At 38.5% G+C, this 27,608-nt stretch overlaps 1 protein-coding gene across 1 annotated transcript; it reads left to right on the top strand.

Annotated features, from left to right (window-relative positions):
* Positions 1-27,597, top strand: LOC104571662 (septin-2). The gene is made up of 12 exons (XM_088532324.1): positions 1-30; positions 809-908; positions 2,401-2,487; positions 2,761-2,884; positions 6,475-6,609; positions 7,055-7,172; positions 10,545-10,646; positions 11,501-11,646; positions 12,828-12,911; positions 13,887-13,944; positions 20,070-20,163; positions 26,458-27,597. Exons 1-11 carry the CDS (start codon positions 4-6, stop codon positions 20,136-20,138), a joined length of 1,050 nt encoding a protein of 349 aa, XP_088388450.1. The 5' UTR covers positions 1-3; the 3' UTR covers positions 20,139-20,163; positions 26,458-27,597.
* Positions 27,598-27,608: the final 11 nt, after the last annotated feature.

Genomic DNA, 27,608 nt, shown 5'->3' with positions numbered 1-27,608 from the left:
AACATGTCTCAATCAGGTGAAAAAGTAAAGGTAAATAGATATCTTCATAACCAACATTTTGTTTTGCATTTGTTCAGCTTCTGAAAGTACTTTTGTTTTTATTAAGTGTTAAAACTGAATAAATAATACATTATTGCTTCAGGTATATTTCTTAAAAGGAATTTTTTAGTTTAAAAAAAAAAAAAAAAAAAAAAGCTTGTGTGTAATTCCAGGCATCATTTCCAGTGATGTTTTCACCTCCTGAAATTTCACTTGGCAGATGTTCATTTCTAATACTGTTGCCCATCTAGGTAGGTTTAACAATGTTAAGAAAGATGAACTGTCCAACAAGCAGAACATCTTTGATGGCATGTTGGTTATTTTTGCATTCCTTTACAGTGTTTCTGTTTTCCTACATACAAGCATGCACATTATTTCTTCTTATAGAAGATGGTGATGCAAATACTCAGTTTTAATGCACACTTTTTTCATCTAGGTAGGAACTTTTTTTTTTTTTTTAAGTAGGATTTACAGCCTTAGATTAATGATAGCATGTTCTTGTAAGCTTGCAGAATTTGTTATCCAAGGAGAAACTTTTGTTTGTAGCCAAAGGTACTTGCTAAATCTCTACTTGCATCAGTCTCCTGAGCAAATGGGCCGGTTTGAAGTTCTGCCTTGCAAAAAAAAAAAAAAAAAACCTCATTCTCTGTTTTCTCATGTCCTTTGTGTGCTTTAGTGCTTCAGGCTATAAGATCAGGTGAACCCTATTTCAACTTTTTGGCCAGGGAAGAGGATCTCATATTTTACTCAGCTTTGTTTCTCTTGTCAGTTCTCTGACTCAGCAGGCTACGTGGGATTTGCTAATCTGCCTAACCAGGTCCACAGGAAGTCTGTAAAGAAGGGCTTTGAATTCACACTAATGGTGGTTGGTATGTGACTTACTTAAATATTTTTGACAAATAAAACAACGAAAAAAGTTTTAATTCACGTTAGCCATATATGTGTTTCTAGTTAAAAATCTTTTGATAAAGAGAAGAAAAACTTTGAACTTCTAAATACACTAATTAATTCTCTTACTGTTTCTTCATGTTTTTTAGGAGGGGATATTTATAGTGATTAAGGATGATGACTTTGAGCTAACGGGGCATTCTTGTGTTCTGGACTCATCATCAGATGTTAGAAATAGTTGCTTAATCTTTCTTTTGACTCCATTCTCCAAACAAAGACCTTATTGTACAAAGTGAATGTCTTGCTGTTGAAATCGTGATACTATTCTTGTAGTTTCTCCTGTTGTAAACTGACTTACCCTTATGAGTAAACTGAATTTCTCTTATGTGAAGAGTGTCTGTATGTGCATTTGATGGAAGAAGGTGCAAGGCCGTTTTAAGTGATGCATTGAGTTATACTTTCATTAAGCAATATACTGTTAGGGAATTGCATCAGGAGTCCAAATCAGTATCATCTTTTTGTAACACACTGGAGTTGTGTGATTGAATTTAAAAAGAATGTAAAAAGCTCTTTCTGTGCTCTATAGTACTGTTTGGGATTATTTAGTAACAGCATTTAACAAAGTCTGTACAATAAAAAAGTAATTTTTGTAAGTAAAATTTATTTCTTGTATTTCATGATGATAAATACAGATTATTTCTCCACCTTTAGATTAATAACATCTAAAATAACTTGGGCAATTTTTCTAAATGCTGAATCTTATGAGCATTTGAATTAGAATAAAACCTTTTTTTTTTCTGAAATAAGTCTTTAGTAATTGCATTTACTGGTTTAACTTTAATATTTTTACATACACCAAAATTTTAAAATTTGTATAACCTGAAATTTTAGGATGATAGAAATTTTCAGGTGACTTTTCAAGGGTTTTTATTATTTTCCTTGTTGCGTGTTTTGTAGAGTCTATGTACCCTAAGTGTAATAATGCCAAGCTGGACTGTTGATTTGTTACTGCTTATTCTTTCTCCCTCCTAACAATGTTTCAGCTTCAATTCCTAGGTAAAGGAAATTAAAAACTGTCCTCAGTAGAGTTGCAGCTTTCCACTTCATAAGTTAAAATGAGAAACAAACAAAACCCCTTTGTACATCCCTGAAGTAAATTATCTCTAGATCTAAAGTGCTGTATGACCTTTGCTCTTTTATTATGAAATCTATTACAGTAAACTTAGCATTTTCATGTAACATTTATAAAAACAGTAAGGGCTAGTTTTTCCTGTGTTTTTAAAGCTGTTTAGCTGAACCTTTGATGTTTTTATCTCAAATGCTAGGGTGCATCCTGATGAACGAATTATTTTTCCTCCATTATACGGGTTTGGTAATAGAGGAGTGTGTTTTATTATTTATTTTATTTTTACTTTAAGGGTGTGGAAGAAAAAGGGCGTATGTGCTTAATTACTTGAATTGCTTTGTTTGCAGGTGAGTCTGGTTTGGGCAAATCCACTTTAATTAACAGTCTGTTCCTGACCGATCTTTATCCAGAACGTTATATTCCTGGAGCTGCAGGTAAATGCTCTTCCCGTTCCTGCAGCACATATCTCTAACTATTTAATGTTCTTCTGCTGTATATTGTTTCATTCTAATGACAATTTCTCACATTAAGCCCCCCCCCTTTTTTTTTCTTGTCATCTAACCATACTTCAACCCTCCAGATTGTAGTTTCTATGTCATATGGCTTTTAATACACTTCAAGTAGTATTTCCTATTCCTCTCCCCCACATTTCTTTTTCCTGAAGCATTTATAAGAGTAATAACAATTAAAGTGTTTGTTTCATTTAGAGAAAATAGAGAGAACAGTTCAAATTGAAGCTTCTACAGTAGAGATAGAGGAACGAGGGGTCAAACTACGTTTAACAGTAGTTGACACACCAGGATATGGAGATGCCATTAACAGCCAGGACTGGTATGTGTGTAAATACTACTTTGCTTTATCCAATTTTATTTCACATGCCCCTTTGAAATGTTTTGTGGTGGTGGTGGAGGGAATCTTAATGCAAACAAAGAATCACCGAGCAAAGGAGTGGGAGTTTGATATGGTTCGAGGTTTTCAGTATAACTTAAAGACCTCGAAGGAAGCAAACAGATGATAAAATAAATGCCTACGATGTTAATAAAATGTTTTGTAGTCTTTTCTTGACAGGGTACTGCATTATTTGGAGCATTCTGAAGAATCTAATTACCACACATGTTTTTTCTTTCTGTGGGTTACTGTAGAAGCTCAGCCAAAATGAAGGGGGCAAAGATATTTTGGGATACATTGCATTACTGTGAAACCTGTTAAATGAAAGGTTGAAAGTGAAATTGCAGTGGGATTTTTATCTTTATTTTCCTTCTACTTTTCCTATGTTAATAAGTTCAAATAATTGGACCTTTGGCATATTAGCCAGGCAGCTCCCTGGCCTGAGTCTGTGCAGTCTTGCTCCTGGCCTCTTGCTTGCTTCCCGCGCTGTTGACTTGAGCTTCCTTCCGCTGGAGGCCAGAGCTCGGCAGCCAGTGCATTGTGTTGCACAGGGCTTTTCCTGTTGATTGTGCTCTAATGCCCTGTGTTTATTCTGGTAAGATGTTTCTTAGAGACTTACGTGGTCGTTTTTTTTTTTTTTTTTTTCCCCCTTTTCTTTCCCTCTGCTTCTTTAGAAGCCTCCTAAAGTCACTGTGTGATGATTCAGATTCAGTAGAACAATTGAGTGTGTTACCTTAGTTTTCTGGTGCAGTCCTTAGACATCAAAGTACATTTTAGGAACGAATAATACTTGATTACTACAATACAAAAATATGCAATCTTTTTCTATACCTCTTTTCTTAACTCACAGAAAAGTATTTGCTCACAAGTGAGTTTGTTTTCAGCCAAGTCTGTTGGTCTTTACAGGATGTTTCATTAACCTGGATGGATAGACTGTTTGTTCCGAACGCTAGTCAAGACCAACCCAGTACAACTGTCTGCCTTCCTTGTTACTCCAGAGGAAGCAGCATGTTCATAAAACTTTCGTTCGTCAGCGTTTGTTGCAGTCACAGTTAACCAGTAGATGGTGCTGGTCTAGGTTTAAGTTTGTATTTTTTTTTTTCCATAAGTTGCAACTTATGCAGAATATCTGCTACTTGAGGGTGATGGATTTTATTGACACTGATTTTTGAGGAGAGAGATAGAAGATCATCAGACTGGCACAATGCTTTTAGGAGATGGCAATCATTGCTACTGCCTCAAGGAACCTTTCTTTTTGAGTACATTTTCTACTCATATATGGTTTCTGTTCCTTGGGCTCATTAATTGGTTTACTTTTAAAATTTGAATTTTAAGGATTGCATTTGAGGCCAATTTCTATGTACTTTGCATCACAGAAGAATTGCTAATAATGATAATTTGGCAGGAGATTGTCCAATGGATAGCTTGGATCGGAAGAAAAACAATATTAGATTGTCAAATAAGTTGTTAGAGAATATATTTTACTAAATCTATAATGTAGATTATGTTTTGGCTGAGTTCTCTATAGCGGGAGGTTAGAAGCCCACAAAGGGTCTGCCATGTGCGAGCACATTGCCATTATGGGAAAAAAATATGACCTTAAAGTAACATCTATGAACAGGCAGAAGAGAATAACAATAAAAAGAAAGAAGAAAGATTTGGTCCCGCCTCTGCGTATGAAGTAGCCAGTAAGAGGATGACTGACAACAGGCTACAGGCTAATTAGGTTGTTAGATGTTGCTGATTGTGCCCCTCGTTTCATCCTCGCTGTGGTGTCACAGGTCACTCTTTGATATGGCTTTCTGGCTGCTGCTAACTTTCTTTTTTTACTGGCTTAGGTTAGGTTGGGTTTGTGTTCTTTGGCAGCTTGGTAATATTGTTCATTTTCCCCCAATGGGCTTCTCAAATGCGGCGGTTGTGCTGTTTGCTGTTGCGATACAGGATGTGCTATCTCCTAAGCAGCGGCTGCACTGTGGTGTAAGCCAGGTGTTTCCCGGAAGTCAGGAGGTACAGGACACTAACGCCGTATTTATAAGGAAAATCATAACCATTAGTGCTAGAGAACTGCACGTAAACTAATTGCATTGCCAGAGAAATGTGTGATAGTTGCTTTCCCATTGTTTGTGCTTGGTTTCTGTCCTAATATAATACCTCTTTGGTCTTGTTACCTTTCACCAGCGAAGAGGACAGTATCTAAAGATCAACAGGAATATAAATCATCTCCTTTTTATATATTTAGGTATTAGGATGCTAGTTCTTAAATATTTAAGCAACAGTCAGGCTGAAAAACATTTAGTGAAGCCCTTTTGCGGTATCTTCTCTGTAGTATGACTTATATTTGCAGAATTTACACCATTCTAAATACTTTTACTTATTCTGTCATGGATTTAGGCTTCCCAGATCCGCAGGCTTACTTGACTTTGGAAAATCAAATTCCCACCAGGGTCTCTTCCATCATCCCTATTAGCCTCTCTCACTATCTTTGTTAGAGCAGTCACCCCTGCGATGAACTTGGGTGCCTGGCATGATTTTTGCAATGATTATGTGTTCATTTTCCTGGTAATTAAGTATTTCGGTATTCTCATTTGCTCCTTATTTAAGTTTCTTTAATCAAATTAGCATTTTCTCAACAAAGGAGACTTTTTTTTCATGTAGGCTTTCTGTTTACTTTTTTCCCTCAAGTAGTTTAAGATATGTCCCTGACACATAATTATCTGCCTAATCTTATCTGCATCAGTGTTTTCATTTTCCTTCCTCTGCAATATAAAGTGTCCTTTTATAGTAATGTTGTTCGCAGGTGTCTACGTGCTTTGGAATATGTTAAGCAACTTCTTAGTAATGTGCTGTGTTTTCGTTTCTCTCTTTAATCACTACTATTTATTCTAATTAATCTATGTGATCAAACTTTAGATACCTTTATGTCCTTGCGGTGCACCTTTTAAAATGTCTTGAACTGAGTAGTTTAAAGTGTCTTAAAGTAAGTAGTTTTTTCTTTGTCAGTGGAAAAGGATTCTGTAAGATAACAAAAATAGCTTCATAAATCTTGCAGTGTTTCAGTATATGACTTGCAAATGTGTTTTGACTCGATTTGGAGAGACTAGAATATCAGAATTTTATGATAATTATAGAAACCTAGCTCTGGATTCCGGGTTGTAAATCCGGGGGATCTTTGGGACATGTCAGCTGGTTTAAAAACAAATCCTCACCCTTCTGAAAAAGAAAGTCCTAAACCCTGTGCTTTGTCACATCTCTCATCAAAGTGCATTTTTCTGTGCTTGTACTTGACCTTTGATCCAATGGGTAGAGGAGCACTTGCAGGCAGACATAAGAATAAATACTCCGGGGTTGCCATGAAAAAATCTTTTTGCATTGTCAAAATATTTTCTTCAGTGAAAGATGCAATGCTGGGATGCTGAGTTTTAAAACAAAGAGATATTAATAAAAGCATAAATAAAAGCTGCCCTTATTGTTTAATAATTTTTATAATTATTTTAAATCTGATTTGGATTTTTTTCTTCCCCCCCATACCACAGCTTCAAAACAATTATCCAGTACATTGACAACCAGTTTGAAAGATACCTTCATGATGAGAGTGGTCTAAACAGGCGCCACATTATAGACAACAGAGTCCATTGCTGCTTTTACTTCATTTCTCCTTTTGGACATGGGTAAGAAAAAGCACTTGTATTTTGGTGTGCCATATCCTAAGGGTTCATAAGTGTTCATTACTTGAGCTCAGGATCTGGAAGCTTAACTTTCATGTTAGTGAAGTTACTTCCTACTCTATCAGGTAGCTGATGCAATTAAAATAATCTTTTGAGATTAATACTCTCTTCTGTTTTGTCACCTTAGCTGTTAGCATTTAATATTGCTTTGAAGCAGTCGCCATTACACCCAGAAACATAAGAGCTTGTAATACCCACTTTGTCTTAGAGTAGCACTTACAACTGCAGTGATGAGGCTGATCAACAGGTGCTCTTAGTTGATGCTGGACATGATGCTGGACATGCTGTTTGTGTATATACTTGAAATAAATGATATTTACTGTTAATACAATACTTGGTCTGTTTAAAAAAATAATAATTTAATATTATTTTTTCTCCCTGTTGGCAGGCTGAAACCATTAGATGTAGAATTCATGAAGGCTCTTCATGGAAAAGTCAACATTGTCCCTGTGATTGCCAAGGCTGACACACTGACACTGAAGGAGAGAGAGAGGCTGAAGAGAAGGGTAGGTTTAACACTTGGTCATCAGAACACTGCAGTCCATATAATGTTATAGCCAAACACAGAGTAAATTGAAGAGTGGTGAATATTAGCCTTAGAATTAACTTTCAGCAAGTGTGAGGTGGAAGATTTCCCTGACATCAGGTATACTTCACCAAATGCTTTAGGAGTCTGTTCACAGCAGGGTTAAATGGAATGAAAGGAATGAAATCTCACCAGGTTCCAGCATTTGGGTCTTTTTTTTTTTTTTTTTTTCCTGGACTGCTTTTGCCTGCTGTTGGTGCTGTTGGGTGGCCCCTTGTTGGGTCAAACACAGTATAGCGCACATGCTGCTGGGTGTTGTTATGCAGGATATGAGCTGAAATGCAGCAGTAGTGCAAGGAAACCAGTTTCCTGAAGTGAGTTTGGAATTTTTTTTTGGTACAGATCTGCAAGTGATCTTAGATTGGGAATTTACAGTGCCTGTATACTTGAAGATGGAGATGAATCCTGGTTTATTTGTCCTATGATGAACAGATTAAAGGCATCCTTTCTCTGCAATATTCTGTTTCTGCCCATTCACGTTTAGCTCTTTGTAGTTTAGATCAATGTTATTTTTAACAAAGTCTATTAAAACATTCCGAACTAAGACATGTGGATGCTGCATTGTTGTTCAGACATTGGGTAACTATAAAAAGATCAACAGCTTTTATGCTGTAGCCTGGTGAGAGAGCAATTAGGAAACAGGTAAGTGGTAGTCCCTATTATTCTTGTCCTCCTGGCAAAGGTCAGTCTAAAACTGAGTTTATACTAGCTCAACTGTATAATGTGGTTCCAAAGCTTTGAAAGTCTTGCTGCTGTATATTGTTTTAACTCAAAGCATCTTGGCTAACAGCATCTCTAATCAAGAATAAGAATCAAAATCCCACTTTGCTGACGCAGCTTGAAGTTTTATTTTTTTTTAGATGTTTCTGCCATTTGGCCATCAATCTAAAGTAAAATGTTTTTGTTTTGATGCTTTGCACTAAGCAGCAAAATCAGCTTGCAAAGGAAACCCAGCTTGGAGTAATTCCTGTTTTGTCTTTTTGGAATTCAAAGTTATTTTTTAAAACTCTTAAGTGGGAAGAAATGCAGGGCAGTTTCACAAGCTGGGCCATGCAAGGCTGCTAAGGAAACTTGCTCAAAAGAATGACTTCATGAGAGGGGAGCTAATATTTTGACTTTTTTTTTTGAATTTCCCATGGGAAGGCTAATCTTTAGGAACACAGAATCCTCTGAGGCCAATAAAATCGAGATTTGCAGAAGCAAAATGCTGTTTCATTGTTAGGAGTATAAAATACAGTTTGTTTTTATTGCAATTCTTTTTCCTTTCAGGAAAGCACTAGGTTTAACAGCTGTAATATATTATTCTAGCACCCCTTGTTGTTGGCTTTCCCGCTATTGTTTCAGTTGAGTTTATCTCCAGGATCTCAGTCAGGTTACATGTGCTTGCTTGTTTCATGCAGCTACTTACAGGCAACGCGCTGCAGCGCTGCCCCCCTCTCCCAGTTGTGCATGGTCTCTTACCGTTTGGTGACAGTCTAAATCTCCTCCATTCTGCAAAACAATATTAACATTGATTGATTTAAATGTAATTGAGCTAGCATTAACAAAAACTGTTAATTGTTTATTGGTAAAACTTATTTTCTAATTTCTTTTTTTCTTTAAACAATATAGTTGTAGTTGTTGATACAGGTGGTACTTGGGGTGTGTGTGTGATGTTTATATACCTGTCAGGAAGATATTGTCATGGCAGTAGCTGTGGTTCATGCATGGTCATTTCTCCTCTAAACGTGTGAGGGATTGTTTTCTTCTGAACGGCTATTTAAACTCTAGTTTAGATCAAATTCTAGTTGGACAAGTGGTTACTGGTTGCCATCACAGCAGGAGCCCTTGCCCGTTGAACAAGTTCAGCACTGCAGTAATGCTGCTGTTTGATGCGTGTCCCTGTTGCGGGGCTGCAGTCACAGCCCCCGCGTTACCTTTTGGAATCCTCATGCAGGAAGCTTGCACAGTTAATGATTCTCTGTTAAGACATTCAAGATATCTTTGAAGAGAGAGTTCCTGCACTCTCAACATTCCCTATGTTCTCTCCATCCCTCCACACTTTTTAATGAAAGCAAATCTTGTGTTTTGGGAATTTTTTACTATTTTTTTTTCTTTTTAATATGATGGCAGTAGAAACATTCTCTTAAGATTCAGAAAAAGAATTGACTAGTACCCCATTTTGAAACTGCTAGAGGCCTGGGATTATGCTAGCTGCTTACCCCTGCAGTGATTTCATTAGGAAAAGAATGTATACAGAAATACAGATTAGTTTTTTTGTGTTAATCCCAGACATTAGTAACAATAAAGAAAACCCTGTATGACTGGTTTTCCTGTTAGACTGGAGAGAGCTTTCAAAATCCGTTAAGTGGAGCATAAGCTTAGTCTTTTCAGTTCAACTGACAGTAGACATTGACCTTTCAATTTTTGTACATATCAAATACATGAAAACATATTTTGACATAGACTGCATGGTTTTGATGCTGTACTTAATGAATCTGTTCTCCAAATTCCCTGCCTTTACTTGCTGCTTCTTGTCATCGTTCTTTTGTTTTTGTCAGCTTCTCCCTTCTCCTCTACGTAAATCTGCATTTGGTTAATGACTTGCTGTGATTTTTTTTTTATTCCATTTATCTTCCACGCTCCTTCCTGCTATTTTGTTTTCGCAAATCTTTAGGCCTCTTTCTGAGAAAAATGCACTATTAAGAACACGTGCAAACTTACGTGAAGAATGTCACAAAAAGTATCTAGTGAATCTCTTTCCCTCTGAGCGCATGGGCCGGTGAGCTGCTGATAATGTTTATCTGTTTCTGGTTTTACAGATTGTATCACAAATAGATCTATTAAAAATAGTATAATTCAGAGTTCATCTCAGCAAATTTTGTTCTCTTTTAAAATACTTACTTTCTTCTTTTAAAAAATGTGATTGATTTCCCACTTAGTATTTGTTTCCTACATCTCTGAATTTGCAGGTTGCTGGGTTTTCTACATCAAGCTGTTCTTCCTAGGGTATTTATGTACTTGAGAGGCAAGTCTCTGCTGAATAAAGACAAAATGGAAAAAATACTTACGTTACTTTTCTTTTGCTTCATAGCATGAAATTAATGCAATGTGAGGTAGTTTTGTACATAAGATCAAAGAACTCATGGCAACTTCTGCTAGCGACTTTTTTTTAGGCATTGTCAAACCAGCTAGAGCAGAAAAATATTCTGAGTTCTCTAGATGTGACACTCATAAATCAATCTATTTACTTCAACCTAATGACCTAATAAAATCAATCTCTCTTTCTCGCTCTCTCTTTTTTAACACTCAGGTTCTGGATGAGATTTCTGAACATGGTATTAGGATTTACCAGCTCCCTGATGCAGATTCTGATGAAGATGAAGAATTTAAAGAACAAACCAGGGTTCTGAAGGCAAGTTTCGCTCTCTCTTGATTTTAAATAGTTTAAAGTTATAGTATGCTTGCAGATGCTTTGAACTGTTATAATATGTATTGAAAATTTGAGTTTTCTTTAGGAAAATACTCTTGGCTCCGAGTTAGTCTTCTCAGTTCTGGTCCTTGCTTCACTGGAGTTCTGGCTGTAGGGTATCTAGGGTATCTTGTGGCTTTCTTCTCAATCTCCTTTTTTTTTTTTTTTTTTTTTTTTCCTCTCTCCCCTCTTCCTCCTTTAAATGTAAGGAGCTGTTCCCCAGGAACTGCGATTTGTTGTGTGCTTCACGTGCAAGCAAAGAGAGAGTGTGTGTGTATGTGCTCAATGGTTCCTATACTAATTAATGATCTTCCTCTTGTTAGACCAGATAATAAAGGTTTTAATGAAGTAATTTCCTCTTTTTATGCTGTGAGACTAGAGGCAGAGATATGAGGAAAATATATCTGAAATTCTCAGTCTCCAGCTACTTAATCTGTATCTGAAGCATGTTTCTGTTGGCCGCCTTCCACGCATGATGTTATGTCAGATGACACATTATGCCCAAACTCCTGCAACAACAGGCGAGTGAGTCGAGTGTTCCTACAGCCCAGCGTCATTTCCCCTTGTGCCATTAAGTCAAGCCAACCCTAACGAAACTGCAGGTGTTAATAGTGAGAGGCTGCAGGGTTCGGAATAGGATTTATGGTTTGGCTGATGTAGAAGGGTTTTCAGTTGATGCATTTGTCAATACTTCTTTTTCTCCTTCTCCATTCTGTTACCTAAATGTGTTTCTGTGCTTTCTTAAAAAGACACAAACAAAAAACCCTAACAGTAACTTGTTTTGCTCTCACAACTAGGCCAGCATCCCCTTTGCTGTTATTGGATCCAATCAACTTATTGAAGTGAAGGGGAAAAAAATCAGAGGCCGTCTGTATCCTTGGGGAGTTGTTGAAGTTGAAAATCCAGAGCACAATGATTTCCTCAAATTGCGCACAATGCTGGTGTGAGTAATGGCAAAACTATCCCATTTCCTTCTGCGGTGGCAGAACTCCGTTATCGAGCCAAGAGAGGACGGAGGGCCTGAGCTCCTTAACTCGGGACTAGCTCTGCCTCTGGTGGGGATCTGCTGCCCCCTCTCTTCCCTTCCCAGTCAGCTTGGGTTTGTGCTGCCATCCTCTGAAGTGTCACTATGGAAAATATTCTCAGTACTTTACACTGGCACATACTTGTGACACACGTTAGCTGTTCTGATTTTATAGCTTTACGTATAAACTCAGGTTATTTTCTTAACAGTGCAGCTAGTGGGACAGAGGGGCTTTTAAAATATTGTTTAGAGCGATTAATCCATGAAGGTTTTTTCAGATATGAGGGCGAGTTTCAGACATGAGGGTGCCAGAGCCCTGGAACAGGCTGCCCAGAGAGGTTGTGGAGTCTCCTTCTCTGGAGATCTTCAAACCCCCTTGGACGCAGTCCTGTGCCACGTGCTCCAGGTGACCCTGCGTGTGCAGGGGGTTGGACTAGATGACCTCCAGAGGTCCCTTCCAACCTTCAGCATTCCATGCTTCTATCCTATGGTTCTATGAGATTCCCTGGGGCACAGGGACCCGCCGCCTGGCAGGGCAGCCCTGCCCTGCGCTCCCCCCGCCCGGCCGTTCCCGGGCGCCGCTCCCGTGCGGGCGGAGCCGGCCGCGCGCGCCCCCTGCTGGCGGCGCTCGCCCCTCGCGGCTCTGGGGCTGCGGCGCTGGCCCTGCCTGCGGTTGAGCAATGTTGGCCCTTGCGGTCGCCAGGGAGCTCCACCTAGTTCTCGGTTACAAATTGTACTAAATAGCGCTTAAAACACTCAAAAATACTTTACAAATTGCAGCTTTTTTTAGAAAAATAAGTTTTCGCAAGGTTATTGTGCTGCCAATACAGATGTAAACAGCTCCTGTGAATTAGCAAGTGGACAAGAGGGTTACAGTGTTCTTTGGCTCTGAGGAATGTTGAAGGGAGGCACTTAGGTACAAAAGAATAATGAACATGATATCAGTGTTCTGGCTAGCTGGATGGAGGACTTGGTCTGTGAAGAATAATTTTCCAATTTAAAAAAAATCATCATAGGAAACAAAAATAGAAGATAAAAGGGTGTTTTTCTTCCCTTTGGCAATAAGAACAAAGTGTTTAATAGCCCTTTGCATGTTCTAGAACGCACATGCAGGACCTGCAGGAGGTGACCCAAGATTTGCACTATGAGAACTTCCGTTCGGAGAGGCTAAAGAGAACGGGCAAGTGAGTACCTGGGTGTGAGCCCTTGGGCTCCCGCCTCTGCTCTTCCCCACTGTGAGATAGGACTTGCTCTTCCTCCTTACTAATCCTTCCTTTAACCCTATTTTTGCCAATATTTCACTCTGCAGGGATGCTGGAGATTTGTATGAAACATTTTCTTAAAAAGGAGTAATGACTAGCTAAGCAATATGATTGCAAATTATATCCTTGGTTTTATATCTGGTCTAATTTTTCTCTTTGTGCTTTTTAAATTGTGTGTAAAGAAGCAGTGGGCAGCAAGGAGGTTAGCTTCGTATTTGGTAGTCTGCACTTGGAAAAAATAAACTTCACTGGGCATATGGGAATAGGCCTTATAGGTAGGATTCCTGGAAGCTACGGAGAGAAGTTTAGCTCAGGCAATCTGTTTCTGTAGCATCTTTTTTTGTAAGGTTTCTGTCCTTGGCAAACCTAATGCTGCCAAGGACGATGCAACACAGACTTGAGGGTTTTTTTCCACTTGTTCTTTTCCCTGCTTTATTTTAAAGCTTGATTTTTTTTTTTTTTGGTTTGTTTGTTTGGTTTTATTGTTGTTCCTTAAGTATTGAGGAAAACATTTTAATTTTAAAGAAGGAAAAATAGCTTTCACAGCTATTCCTCTGCTGCTTCTCTGACTGATTCTGCACCATAGGTAGATGGCAGAGGAAGTTTCTTGATTTGAATGGTCAAAAATACGTATGTATAGACCTATTGGTGGAGAAATTACATTTTTATGGAATTGAGGAGGAAAGAGGATGGGAGTAAAAAGCCTATCAAAGTACAGGATGGTGTTTCACAAAAATAACATTAAAGCATTTTTTTTCTCTTTGCCTGTGAGAATGCATGCAGCCTTTTTTTTTTTTTTTTTTTCTGTTGTATTACCTGAAATGCAAATCCTGAATCTGTTCTAGGAGCTTTTCTCTTCTGTATTTTATACTATCAATGTGGTGTTTTGTTCAATAGGCCTGTGGAAGAAGAAGTTGTCGACAAGGATAGAATCCTCCAGCAGAAAGAGGCTGAGGTAAGAGGAAGCTTCTAAAATTGTTTTTTATATAACATGGCATGTTCTGATTTCAGTGTTCAAAACGAACTGCTGTTCTGATTTCAGTGTTCAAAACGAACTGCTGTATGCAGAGTGTGTAAGATGGGAGCTGTGAAAAATAGGGACTTAAAGGGACTGTGCAAGTTGCCCCTACAAACTGCAGTAGCCAGATACTAGAAAGTAGCCTGTAGAATGCTGGTTGTAGGTAGGTATCTTATCTTTTCCAGTTTTGAAAGTAAGTACTGAAGTACTATATTTATGTTTGCCAGTTCCATGTACTGCTTTAGTCATAGCATCTTGGGGTAGACTGACCACAGTAAAGAGCAATATTGCTATCATTGTTTAGTACAAGCACCTTTACAGTAAAAAAACTCCTTGTCTTTTTGCTATGGAGTGGAAAATGTTAATCTGAACATCCCATGCTATAATTAAGGTAAACGCTGTAATGTAAAAGGCATTTATCAAAAACTACAAAAGAGAGGACTCTTTCAAGACTAGTTAATGGAGAATTAATTGTTAATGGACTAGTTAATAGCGACTAGTTAACGACCAATTTCCATGATTCTGTGCTTTTTCTAATTCCTTAACTGTTTTGTGAACATAATGACTTGCATATTTTTCATCTTAAATTTTTATCTGCAAGATTAATATTTGTACAAGTCTTTTATAGATCTGGTGTTTTCACTCTATTGTCTTATTCTGGTTTCAAATTATTAGGAAGCTCTTCAGGTTATTATTTTTATGTTGAGCTGTTAAGGTTTCGGAAATTGTTAGCTCAGCATTTAAATTAAAGTACTGCATTGCCAGTGCTTATAACTGTTTGTTTTTTTTGAAAAACATGAGACTTGCCAATTGAGAGTGGCATTGTTTTCTCTTTCTATTCGACTGAACTTGGATTCAGGTCCATAAATGGGGGAAGGCATGGCTAAAAAGTTCAACGCATACAGAAATTGATTTGGAGAAAGAAGTAAAACATGAGAGAGATTGTGTGTGTTAGATAAAAGATACCGTGTTTTAAGGTATATGAAATATAGGTATCTCAGTCTGTCCATTTCCTTTTTCCCTTATAGCATCCAGGTTTAAAAATAGCTAATCCTGACTACCTGCCATGTTGGCATAATTAGCTGTTTCTGCATTTCCTTTCCGGAAAATTTTGTGCTGTTCATCACCATAAATAGTAGTTAATAATGTGATTTACTGGTGGGCGAGACAGCTGCATTTTTATCGTTGTATAACGCCATTTCATCAGCATAAACACATGTAGTGGCCATGCATTTATGGCAGTGAAAATTCTGCAACTATTCTGCACACCAGTTAACTGCCTCCCGTTACTGAGATATGTACTAAACATCTGTAGACCTTCAGAATGCCAGGAACTTTTTTTTTTCTCTTAGTAATTCTAAAACTCAAGCAATAGATTTAGACAACTTCAGTGATAACTGTTTCTCCTTGTTTTATTTAAACTGTACATTGTACATACATAATAATTAAATGGAAGTTTAATCCTTATAGAATTAATTGTTTTCAGGCTTATACCTGAAAAAATTCTCTTATGACTGGAATGAGTTAATATGGGAGACACATCATTATGTGCTGGTCCACTTTGGCCACTCTTTGCCAATCTGCATCTATAATGTATGTGTGTCGTGTAGTTTTTATGTAATATAGCTAAGGGCATGAAGTTCTTGGCAGACAATCTCGGGAAGTTCCCTCTGGGATTAATCAGCTCCGAGTAACTGCTGCTGAAGTTGCAAAGGATTACGTTGGAACTCAAAAAAACAAATAGTTTTTTTAACTTATGCCTTCTATTGTCCTTAAGAGATCAAGAAGTTTTGCTCAATCTTCTGTAGATAAACTGGTATGAAATCCCTTCATCTCCGAATCATCCTAAATTTCAGACTGGGGAGGAGAGAGGCACAGAGGAAATGGGCCTGCATTCCATGGGCCTTTGCAGAGAAAACAAATATCCATTTCCCCTCCTGTTTTGCATTCCCATCGTAGCGGTGCTTGAAGTTCTATTTACAGTTTTGTGAGGTTTATATAACCTTGGAAGGAATGAATGCTTGGGTTAGTGCCAGGATCATCACTATCAAGGCATCACTTTTGCTAAATGATCTTTTATTATGCCAAAGGATGTGGTCCCCAGTTCAGCCATTTGGAACTACTAATCTGTCATTTTGGATTTATTGCTCGGTCTGGTTCTGCTCTCTGTTTATCTGCAAGTGATGACCTTTTTCTGTATTGGGAAATGAAAATAAGAGTAAGGGTATCCATGTTCCTTACTGTAAATACATTTCTGAATACATTTCTGTTGTGACACTGTTATATAAATGGACTCATCTAATCCATGTTTAATGAAAAGTTTATAGTGTCGTGTCATGCTTTTCCTATTTTGGAATTAACTCATAATACAAAATTTTCGAGACTTGGAAAGGTGCTATTTCCAGAAAAATGCTATGGCCACGTTTACGCGCAAACGGTGAAGGACAAAGTTTCCCTCCCTTGTCAAGTGACCAACCCTGCTGCTTTGAGCAAATCCCTGTATATCCCTGCCTCACTTTTCCCTTCATATGAAGGTTTAAGCTGCCAGATTTCAGGAGAAAAGATGTGCGATTATATAGCAATTTCTGCCATCATTAAGGTTTGTGAGCAATGGGCCAAACAGTAAAGAATTAATCACAATCTTGCACTTTTTTTTTCTCAGGCCTCCTTGCTGAATTTTTGTAACTCATTGATGACATCAAGAACCCTTGTAATAGACTTGATATCAGTGATATGGGGCAGGGGACAGTCAAGTGCTCTCCTGCCCAAGCTCTAGCAGCACGTGGATGGGGATGTGGGGAATGCTCCTGTGTAGGAGTAAGTGGCTGGAATTGCAGGTATTCGTGCAAGTATCCTCTTGAGGAGAAGAGGGGGGAGAAAAAAAATAGATGAAAAGTGTTAGTAGGGAGACAGCCTGACTGCTGACCAAGGCCTGCAGACCAGGGGGAAATAAGAACATCTATAAAGTTTAATTTGTTTTTTTGGAATGTTATTTTCCACTGTAGAGGGAGGAGATGTAGGGGCCTGCACAGAATACAAGTTTCCTCTGTAAAGTGGATCTAGTCCTGGGAGAGCACCAGGAAAAGAAAAATCTTGGCAAATAATTAGAAATGGCAATCTTTGGGAGACTGGAATAAAGGTGATTTTTGAGTAATTGTTTTTTCTTTTGAATTGTTTTTCAAAGGAGCAATACTTGCTGCTGGTGTAACACAATGCTATGACTGCAGCAGCTTCTGCTGTTTATAATGTCAATGTATTTTGTAAAACCAGGCATTTTTCTAGATGGTAACCCCTTTTCCTATATAGTAACTTTGGGAGTGTTTTTCTTGTCCTCACGTAACAAGATTAGTTATACTCTTTGGTATTAAAAATATTTCTATCAAGCAGCAAGTATCATGGGAACATCCTGGTGTACTACAAAATCCACAGTCTGCAGTTTCTTTTTTTCCATCATTTTTTATACTTGCAGCCTCTTCCCTTGTGAACTTTCTTACATTAAAAAAATGGGCAAAAATAATCATATTTGGAGTGGGAAGGAGGGGCTTGTTATTGGGAAGTGGATTTTTTATTTTTTTAACATTCCTTTTCCTGTTACCCATGAGGTTGTTCCTGAAGAGCCGCTCACCTTGGTCAGACAGTCTGCACTGTGTAATGCTCTTCATAATAATGCATTATTTCAGATGCAATCTCATACATAAGGCAAAACCGTGTAATTTATGGTTTCTGTCAATGGCATTACAGATAGGAAGCAGTATGGTTCACTTTTAATTCTAAATTTTTAACTCAAGATGTTTATTTTCTTTAAAATGTCCTATTTCTGTATAACTGCAGCACTACTCAGTAGTTACTTGACATTTTGAACTGTCAAGAAGATGGAGTTTGCATTAGCATTAAGTTAATATTAACACTTTGCCACTAGATCTCAAAACATTATGAGAAGAGAGAGAGGCAAGATCTGCTTCCTGCCAGCTTACTCAATATTGGAGCAGAGGAGAGCTCCTCCCGTCTTACATTTGAGTCATATGCAAGGCAGGATTTCTTTCATAGTGTATGAATGCATTTTAATTTATTAAAGTTAAATAAAAAGGTAAGATTCAGAGATATATGTAGTTTTTTAAATTGTGATGTTGCCTCGTAGTGGAATGCAGTGTTTGAGCAGATCACCATAATACATGCAGAGCAGTATCCTTCCCTGTGATGATGGAAGAGTTTCTATTTTGGGAACGTTCCATGGCTCAGCTTGGAGCACTCCTGGGAAGGCTCATGTAGGATTGCTTCCAGCAGGCTGCTCGTGGTGAGCCTGCAGAGAGCAGGTCAAAAGACCAGGTGTCTCACATTTTTATAAGCTCATCTCTGAAACTTTTTTCTTTTCTTGGGCCAAGGAATCAGCTCAGTTTTCTCATTTCTGAGATTCATTTGCTGCCTTTTTTTGTTCTTATGAAGCAATAGGCCATCCTTTTTGATAGAGGTCTTTAAGTGTTCAGCAGAAAGATGCAGATGGGTATATAATAATTATTACAGATTTTTTTATGTCACTCAGTATGTTCCTGTGTAAAGCTTTTGTCTGAACGTAGCTGACACTACAGTTGTGGGAACCTGAATTAGCCTCTGCTGGACCCTGTGCAGCTTCAGCAGGAGACAGACAGCAGCATCCAAGCCGAATGGTGTAGACAAGCTCTGGTATCTCCAGCTGCACTGCAGATGCTGCAGCTCAGCTGCTGGCTGTTCCCAAAAGCTCTATCTGAGGCCAGGGAGCAAATGCACTACAGCAATCTGTGGTTAATATTCCCCGTTTGTGATGCTTTTTTGTAAATAATTAAAGAAGTTACTGCTTGACACCAAGCGTGTGGTGCAGACTCCTCTATGCTGGCTCTAATGGAGGAACCAGTGGCTAATACAATTATCTAAATGACACTGCAGTGTAACTTCTTAAGCATAGCGTTGTTTTTTGACTTGAGGGGCTTTTGTCTTCTCCTCTAGTCCAAATAAATGAAACTCATCCTATGAAAAGTTATTCCTAAAGAGAAAAAGAAGTCCTGACAATAGTGTTTTAGAAATACACAATTATTTTCTTGAAATGTAATGAAAATTTATGAAATTACAGCTGATTATTATGTGATCTTCCATTTGAAAGGGACTCGTATTTTGTATGATGTTGATGCATATAAATTGCAGCCTGTCCCTTTTCCAATTCGTAAGATGTGCAGTTGAGTATGCACAGTTTCCTTAGCTGTGCTGGAAGGAAATACTAACTTAACTGTGAATCAAATTAGATGCATTTGCATTTAAATTTTGAAATTCTGTCTTACTGTTTCTTATTCTCTTTTAGGAATATATTTTTTAATTTAATGTTATCTTGAGGAGAAAAATATGTTACATAACTAGACTTCCTATGAGAAGGAAATGAATTTACCAGTGTCTTAAAAAAAGCAGCAGTTATTTCCAAGAAAATATTGTCATTTAGATTTAAAAAAGTTGGGGCTTAATATATTTAGTCTGCCTTTCAAAATTTTGTAAATATCGCTTTATTTTCCTTTTGAAGTAGTTTGTAAGTTCTGTCAACAGATTTGGCTGTTACTGTTGCTAAAAAACTTGTGGAATTGTCTGGTTAGCCAGAGCAAAGCAGAGGAGCTGGGAGAACATGATTCCTGGCTGGGGATTCCTGCCTGTTCCACGCACTCGCATCAGAACAGGGTTGCTTCAACTCTCTTGAGCAATGTATCTCTGTATAAGGAAGGATATGTTTTTTCCAGACTAGATATTAAGTTACAGGTCTGCAAACATAGCTATCTTAAAAATATTTGGATTTTATTACTGAATTCTTAATTTTAATGAAGCTTCTGTGAAATGTAGATGTAATGCTGTAAAGAATCTGGCATGGGAAGAACAAAGTACTGAATTACATGACTTAAGTGAACACTTCCAGCTCTTAGAGTCGAATAGGGTCTGCCTTCTACCATGAAAAAAAAGATCTGAAGGTTCCTGAGTTTTGGATGTCTCCTGTTGAACACAGAGCAGTTGTGTGACCGGTCCTATACATGTGAGTGTGTTTTCTCTTGCAGCTCCGCCGCATGCAGGAGATGATTGCCCAGATGCAAGCCCAGATGAGGATGAAGCCTGGTGATGATTGAGATGCCTAACACCTGGGTGCACTAGGTATGACTTTCCTGACTTTTATGCTCCTCTTATGTAAGGCTTTTGCAATGATTGCTTTTAATTTCCTACTCTGGACTTGTGCTTACAGTAGTTTGAGAAAAATTGACATGGGTGATGTTCTGGGTGGTCTGGAAAAAAAGATGTTTCTTTTCCAGCTGTCCTTAGGACCTGTAAATGCTTAGGTGTCTTATTTTTGGCTCCTCTGGCTTTGCAAGCAGTGCTCAGAAACTTTGCTTATATGGAAGCAAAAGCAGAGTGTTTTAGGGTAGACTGCTGAGTTAATACAGTTTTTTTTTTTTTTTTCCTCAAAAATAAAATTAGGCAAACTGGCTGCATTTACTGAATACAGACTTCCCTGATGTTAAAATCTCTGTATGATAGAATCAGAGTGAATGAAGAAGAAAAGTTTGTAGTAAATATTCATGATTTCTTCAAAAATGCAGCTTTTCTAGCATAGCCTTTTTCAAAAATGCAGTAATAAAAAGTAGAAGGATATGAGGATTCTTGTTATTATTGCTTAATACTTTAGTTTAGCAGTTTTGATTGCTGGTCTTCTGGAATGTAAAGCTTGAAGAAAATGGGTTATATTATCCCTTATGACCCTGTGGCAGCTGCCAACATTCCAAGCCTAAAATAAGGAGATTTCTGTTGCCTTTATTTGAACCTTCAGTCTTCCTGTTTATATTAAAAAAAAAAAAAAAAAAAAAAAAAAAAGTCTCCTAAGGAATAAACTTACCCACTGGATTCCCTTTTAAACAGAAGTTGATGGTTTTACAGGTATGTGTACTATGATCTTTGAGTGAAGCAGTTAAGGAAAAAAGTAATTCAAACTCTCATCTCCTACTGTCACAAATTCTGCAAACAGAGGAGTCTTTGAATCATGTTTTCAAGCTTCTATACTCACATCTGTGCTCGCAGAGCTGATGTGTAGGCACTGAGAGAGTTCTTGTGGCTGACTGGGCAGGGTAGGCTATAGCGGTGTCTCACTTGAAGTCCTCGCTTCCTCAAAAGGAGGTGGGAGCTTTAGAGTCTCTTAAATGTCTTAGAACCTGGTCTAATCTTCAGTTCTATCCTCTTGTGAAAATAGCCGTTTGATATTGAAATTTTATGTACTGCTTTCAGTTTTTTTTACAGAGGAGTTCAATTTGATTAAACTGATTCTGGGCAGAGAAGAAAAAAAGAGGAGGGAGAAAAAAAAAAAGAAACCTAAATGTAAAAGTTGTCCATAATTATGGCTTGCAGAGCAGGATGACTAAAGATACAAATACTTTCAGAGCTCTTTTTTCTTCAAATTTTTAGGTACTGATTTGCTATGAAATTCATTAACTTAGGGCTAATAGGATGTATTCCCAGTAATGACACCAGATTCCATCTGCTTCCTGAGTACCATATCCAATATTGCCTGAATACTATGTAAAACAAATTGCAGCATAGTTTGTCCCAGTCTCGGTTTACAGCCGTGGATACCTAACTAAACAAAGTTCTGACCGTGATCATCTGTTTTGGAGTGGAATGTCATGTTGTAGATACTTGAAGATTGGAGAGAAAGGAAATGATGGAATAAGTAGTTTACCAAAAGCTAAAGCAGATTTAGTTTTATTTGGTGGTTCCATTCTGAAAAGCTTCCTTTTGGCTGTTGGAACAAGGCTGTGGTAACTCCAGCAGCATATTTACTAGTTTCTGGACTTGTCTGAGATGAGCAACTGTTACGAAAGGATGGAATTTTTTTCAAATGAAATCTTATCCTTCCCTTCTCTGTTTCTGAAAGAAGTAGCTTTGCAATCTGTTTTCCTCCTCTTGTTCTTACAAATTTGGATTGTCTCTTCCACTCAGCTTCGAGATCATACAGGGACACAATAGTAACAGAAGCCAGACTGTGGAAAACAAATACAACCAGCTGGAAATGTAGTCATGGTTAGGGAAATGCATTCAGAGAAAAAAAAAAAAACTTGCACTTAAAATATCTGTAGGATGTTAAAAAATATTTTTGTATAGCTCATGATTTCCATGAGTCTTTATAAGCATCTTGAGCTTGGTAATACTGCTCTGGTTCTTGATAAGACCAGTAGTAAAGGCACCAAAGGGTTCTTCCTACCAGTGAATTGCAATCATTTAACAAAGCAGCACAAAGCATTGGCATAGCAACCTGCCTTCTAATGCCATGCTGATGAGTGCTGAAATTATCACTGAAAAATGTCATTTGAGAAAGTAAGGATTCTTTTGTAGCTTTTGGCAGCTAAAATTCAAAGCCTAGAGAATGTGAAGCTGAAGCAAATGTGCAGTGGCTGGAACAACCACCCAGCAGTGGCTCTTTCTCTAGCTAGAAAAAATGGTCTTCATTATCCTGCACCTCCTTTCAGCTCTCCTAGGTTTTGATTTATGCTAGCTGAGCACACAGGCTGAACAAGTTTCAGTTTCTCCGAGAACTGACACCTGATGGAAATCACTATTTTTCCTTTACTAAGGGATGACTGAAGTGCTGAGCTTAGAAGTGGCTCTGGGGACAGTGGGACATGAAGTTGGATTGCATGGAAAAATCCAGCAGTGACCATAAGAGCCACCTCATAGCTGGCATGTCCCTGCCTTGACTATAATCAAGGAGCTAAGGAGACTTCAGGTGACTTTGGGTCACCTGAGTGTTACAGGGCTGGGGAAGGGGAAGATGAGAGGCGGAAGAGTCCAGCATTAATTCATCCTGTAACTCTTTCAGCCTCTTTGTGAAATGAAAATAGTTGCTCACTTTGCAAGGCTGTAACTTTAATACATATAAAACTTGGAATTCTTTGTATGAAAATCACTGTGAAACCTCAACTCATTTTTGATCAGTGCTAGGGAATTGTAGATTTGTTTTAAAGCTTTTAATAATCCTTGAGGTATAGAACAATAAAGCTTTCATTTGAGTTTGTTCATCCAAAAATAATCTTTCACACATCCCTGTCAGTCCGCACTGCTCCCAACTGGTAGAACAGTCGTGTTCCCTATAGTAAAGGGAACGTAGTAAAAGATGATGTTGTGCTTGGATTATAACGTTGGCTGTTTCACAGCATCTGACTCTGAACTTTGACTGGGGGAAGAAAAGTAACTTAGCTCTCCTCCCAGTCACTGTCACTTAAAAAGCTGTAGAGAAGAAATATTCCTTATGAATATGCTCCATAAGTCTGAAACATTAGCAGGATGTGTAAACCTCCTTTTGCTAAATACTGTCTGTCTGCTGGCTCATAAAGAATGCTGCTTATCTCTCTGCTTCTGCTTTGTGCAAAACTTCCAGGAGTTTGTTGGGGCCTGTTTTTGTAAGGTAAGCTTTCCCCTCGCAGTGTATTTCTTCTAGCTGTGCAGGATACACTCGTGTTGAAAAGCACATTCCTGTTCATTCTGGTGTCCAGAACTGCAGTGTTACAGAGGGAGGAGAGAGGAAATGCTCCCCTCTTCCTCAAGCCAAAACTCTCTTTACTTTGCAGACTTCGAAGTTTTCTAGGGAATGATGCAATGTTTGCAAAATGTAAAGCAGAGAAGATTGGACCACATGTAATCCTTTAGTGCAGCATAAATGGGATAATGGATAAAATGGCATGGTTACGAGGTATACAAATTAACCCATAGCCCACTGTATCACATGTTACTGTCTGAGTGTGAATAAACAGTGTGATAGAGGGGAAAAAAAAGAAAATGATGGAATAAATTCCCAGTAGAAAAATACATTATTTTCTTTTTTTTTTCATAATTACCCAAACTGTACCTGAGTAGCAAATGTTTGCTCAGTTAACAAATTAAGCACAAGTTGTTTTTTCTTGTGCAGGGGATGCTAAGTGATTCTAGAATAGAGCATCAAATCCCTAAAATCCCTAAGGGATCACTGCAGAAATCCTGTTTTGTGGGGTGCCATCATTAGGGAGTGGGAGTGTACTTATTTGCTTGTTAGTGCTCTGTAGATGCCTTGGGGAGAGCGGGATTTCACTGTGCAGTGACTGTGCAGTGGCTCTGCCTAGTGCAGTGCTGGGTGCCACAGAGGGTGAAGGGAGATGCTTCCCGCCAGGATTCCTAGCGGGAGGAGTGCGCTGGGGGGCCTGGGCATGTGTAAAGGCCCGTCAAGTTCGTGCCAAAATTGCCATGATTTCACAGTGGGCTTCAGGCAGCCCTTTGCTAACTAAACATTTTCAGATCAATTTTTATATGTTGTTTTTTCTGGAGCTTGGAGCCTGATATTAAGTGGATATTAAGGCTGATTAGCATACTATATTTACTGATAAATCCTGAACATGGTTCAAAGGCCAGCTGGTAACTCTGTGTACTTGGCTGATGGCAGTTTCTACAGGGAAATAAAAGATTTTGCTAGAGTCTAGCAAAAGGAAATGGAAGAAACTTGAAGCAGTTAATAGCAAATGCCTGAAATAACAGTAAGCCAAAATGAGGGGGGTGTGTGACAGAATGAGTCAAAATTAGCTAGCAGAATGACGTGTGTGGTATTCAGTACTCTTGTTCTTTTATTACTCCAGGAGTTGCAGCAAAGTTTCCAAATGCTTTGTGTCTGATATGGAACCTGCATAATTTAAACATAAGACACAAGCCTTGTGAAAACACTCCCTGTTCTCAAAACTCCTGCTAGCGATTGGACAGTATAAATGCAGGAGCTCCAGCATAAAATGGTGCTATTTGGAAAAAAGAATTTGGGTCAGTGAGAAAGTGTAACTGCTTGTAAAGCAAATTTCTCTCATTGGGAATACAGAAGCGGGCAGGGAGAGATGTGAACTTTCTCTGTGATGTAGTGATGTTCCGGGAAGCAGCTGTGAGGGACATAAGGAAACGTCCCCATCCTTTCTTGAATCTGCTGCAACCTGCACAGTCATGGGATTCTTACCCACCGGAATGTGTGTGTCAGGGCGAGTGTTTGTGCTGCGAGACTCCTCAAGTTTAGTGTAATGAAAGCAGGGAGAAAATTTGTAGGAATTGTATCAACTTAATACATCATAAAGTGTTGTCCTAACATGGTTAAGAAGAAAGAACAGTAAAATGAATCCAGGCTGGAAATGCAGTAATGTGCAAATGTATCTTGTCCAAGTATCTCTTCCAGATACGCTGGTTGGGTTGCCAGTGTTGGTAGTGTCAGTCAATGGGTGCACTTACAAGGAGAGTCACCGTGTTTATTGGAAGCTCGAGCCTTTCTGTAACTCTGAAACATGAGTCACCAGCTCCTTTGGAGACACCTGCCATTGCAGGGAGGAGCCTTTGGGGCAGACGGGCAGAAACTCAGTTTCCCTTTGGCCCTTGGTGCGGTGCCGGGGGAGGTCAGGCCGCGGCGCGAGGGCACCTCAGTGGGTCTCGGCGTCGCCTGTTCCGCTCTGCGAGGTGGTGGCCTGCAGGGAGCATCGGGTAACTGCCGGGTGAGCAGAATTCCCTCTGCGAGTGCCACAGGGAGCCACGGACCTTGGCTCTCGGCTGTCCTCATCCCCACTGTGATTAGCCACTGCAGTGTGGGCGGGCTGTGCTGTCGCTTTACAGATGAGTAGTTCTTCAACGGGTCTTTTGTTCCATTCAGATGAATCTTTAAACTTAGCATTTTTTTCCTATTCTGAATGAATAGTTTTGTGATGGGAGAATTTGAGGTGTCTTCCAGTTCCAAATTTGTCACAGGCTGAAGATGGGACCAGGTTTTTGCGGACAACTGGAATTTCACTGTCTCCATGGCATACATTTTCAGTTGGCTGCTAACTTTGGGGACATCCAAAATGAGCAATTATTTTTGAAATTGTAGGACACTAACTCTTTTGCCATATTAATGCTGCTGTATGAATGCGTGCTTTCCTGTTAGATCTGAGCAGTGTTATAGGACAGTATGTCCATAACATCAAGCTTGGTTACTTTTAGCCCTGCTTAGATGAGCAGTGGTGTTAAATTTAGCTTTTCTAACCAGAAGTAATGCTTCCTGCAATAGACTGAGCTTGGTTTCTTGTGTGCGTTACCGTGTAGCTGAGCCATAACACAGCTTGTGTGTTCTCACAGAGTGAAGGGAGAGTGGGTGCTTAAGAAAATATGCCACTAAAAATAGATTCTCATTTCTCTGTTCTTATTAGACATTTATGATAAATATTTGGGGCCAAACTTCATCAAGAAATTGCTGCTATTGTCATCCTAATGGGTTGATTCGAGTTCCGATGCAGTTCCCTGCTGTCAAGCCTTGAGTTTTCTGCTCTCTTGATTTGGCTCCTTTGCTAGGAGAGGGCCGGGTGCCTGCAGAGGCAGTGACACTGTTGGGGTTTGTCTTTGCTAACGCTCTTTGTTTTCCGCTCTCGTTCGCAGCAGCGCACACTTCTCTAATGGATGGGTGCTCTCTTTTCTTTGACCCAACGGTAACGCTCACATGCAAAAGCTGGATGCTACAGACCAAGACCTGCATTAAGGCAAACACAAAGTCTGAAGATTGTGTTGTAAAACAGCTTATTTTATATATTCCATGTTAATCAAGTTATACTGTATCTTTTTGATTCTTTTGGTAACACTGTCTTCATACTTAGAAATGTGGGTATGCAATCCCTCCCTATACCTTTTGATACGGAAACTGATATAGTACCTTGTTTGGACTAGTGATTGTGATGGGTTTAAGGAGTTAATCGTGTTTCTGCTAGGTTATTCTGAATGGTTTTGTGATTAATGCTAAAAGATTTTGTGGCTTGTTTACAGTAAATGTATGTGTTTGCACAGTATCCTCACTTTCATTTGCCATTTTAAACCATTATGTATCGTATTATTAGTTTATTCTTGACTTCTATTGTGCTTTGGTTCCTTTTGTAGCTTCATCTCTGGTGATTTATATATGTGTAATGTATGAGAAAATGTACAAGACGCTGATTCACCAGTGATGCAAAGAAGCTGAATTTTCTAAATCATTGTGCCTTAAAATATTATAAACACTATGCATGCCAAAAACTTTCATGGATGCCCCTGAAGATTTGTCTTCATATTTTCAAGTATTGCTTGCAAAAACTTCTATCATGGGCATTTTTAATCTGTCAGCTGAGTGGTGGCATGTACGAACGTTTTATATATCGTAACACTAATTTTCATTGAGATTTTTGTAATAAATTGTATGAACATGGGAAAAAATGTTTTTTAGCTAACCCATGGAATGTCCTAGCTGCATTATGCACAATGCATACTCAAAGGATACATGGTATTTATCTTGGGGAGTCAACTGCTTTGATATAATTTCAAAACAACTTTTAAAACTGCTTTAGTTGGTAGGTAGTACGTCTTTCTATCTACCTTTCTTCAGCAAAGTTCATTAGATTCATACTGACATCTTTTAGGAAAACTCTGATCTCACACCTTTGTAAAATCATAAGTGTTGGTATTTCCTTTATGTCATTACTGAGTATATGGCTACCTTTTGCATGCTTTTGTAATCTTATGTATACACATAAATGTAAATTATTTTGCAAATACGGATTGAG

This window comes from Tinamus guttatus, unplaced genomic scaffold, assembly GCF_059628265.1.
Source record: "Tinamus guttatus ecotype Peru unplaced genomic scaffold, ASM5962826v1 Tinamus_guttatus_pri_ptg000459l, whole genome shotgun sequence".
In the NCBI taxonomy this organism is placed as follows: domain Eukaryota; kingdom Metazoa; phylum Chordata; class Aves; order Tinamiformes; family Tinamidae; genus Tinamus; species Tinamus guttatus.
The sequence above is the reverse complement of the archived record's forward strand: the minus strand, read 5'-3'. Positions and strand labels throughout refer to the sequence as shown.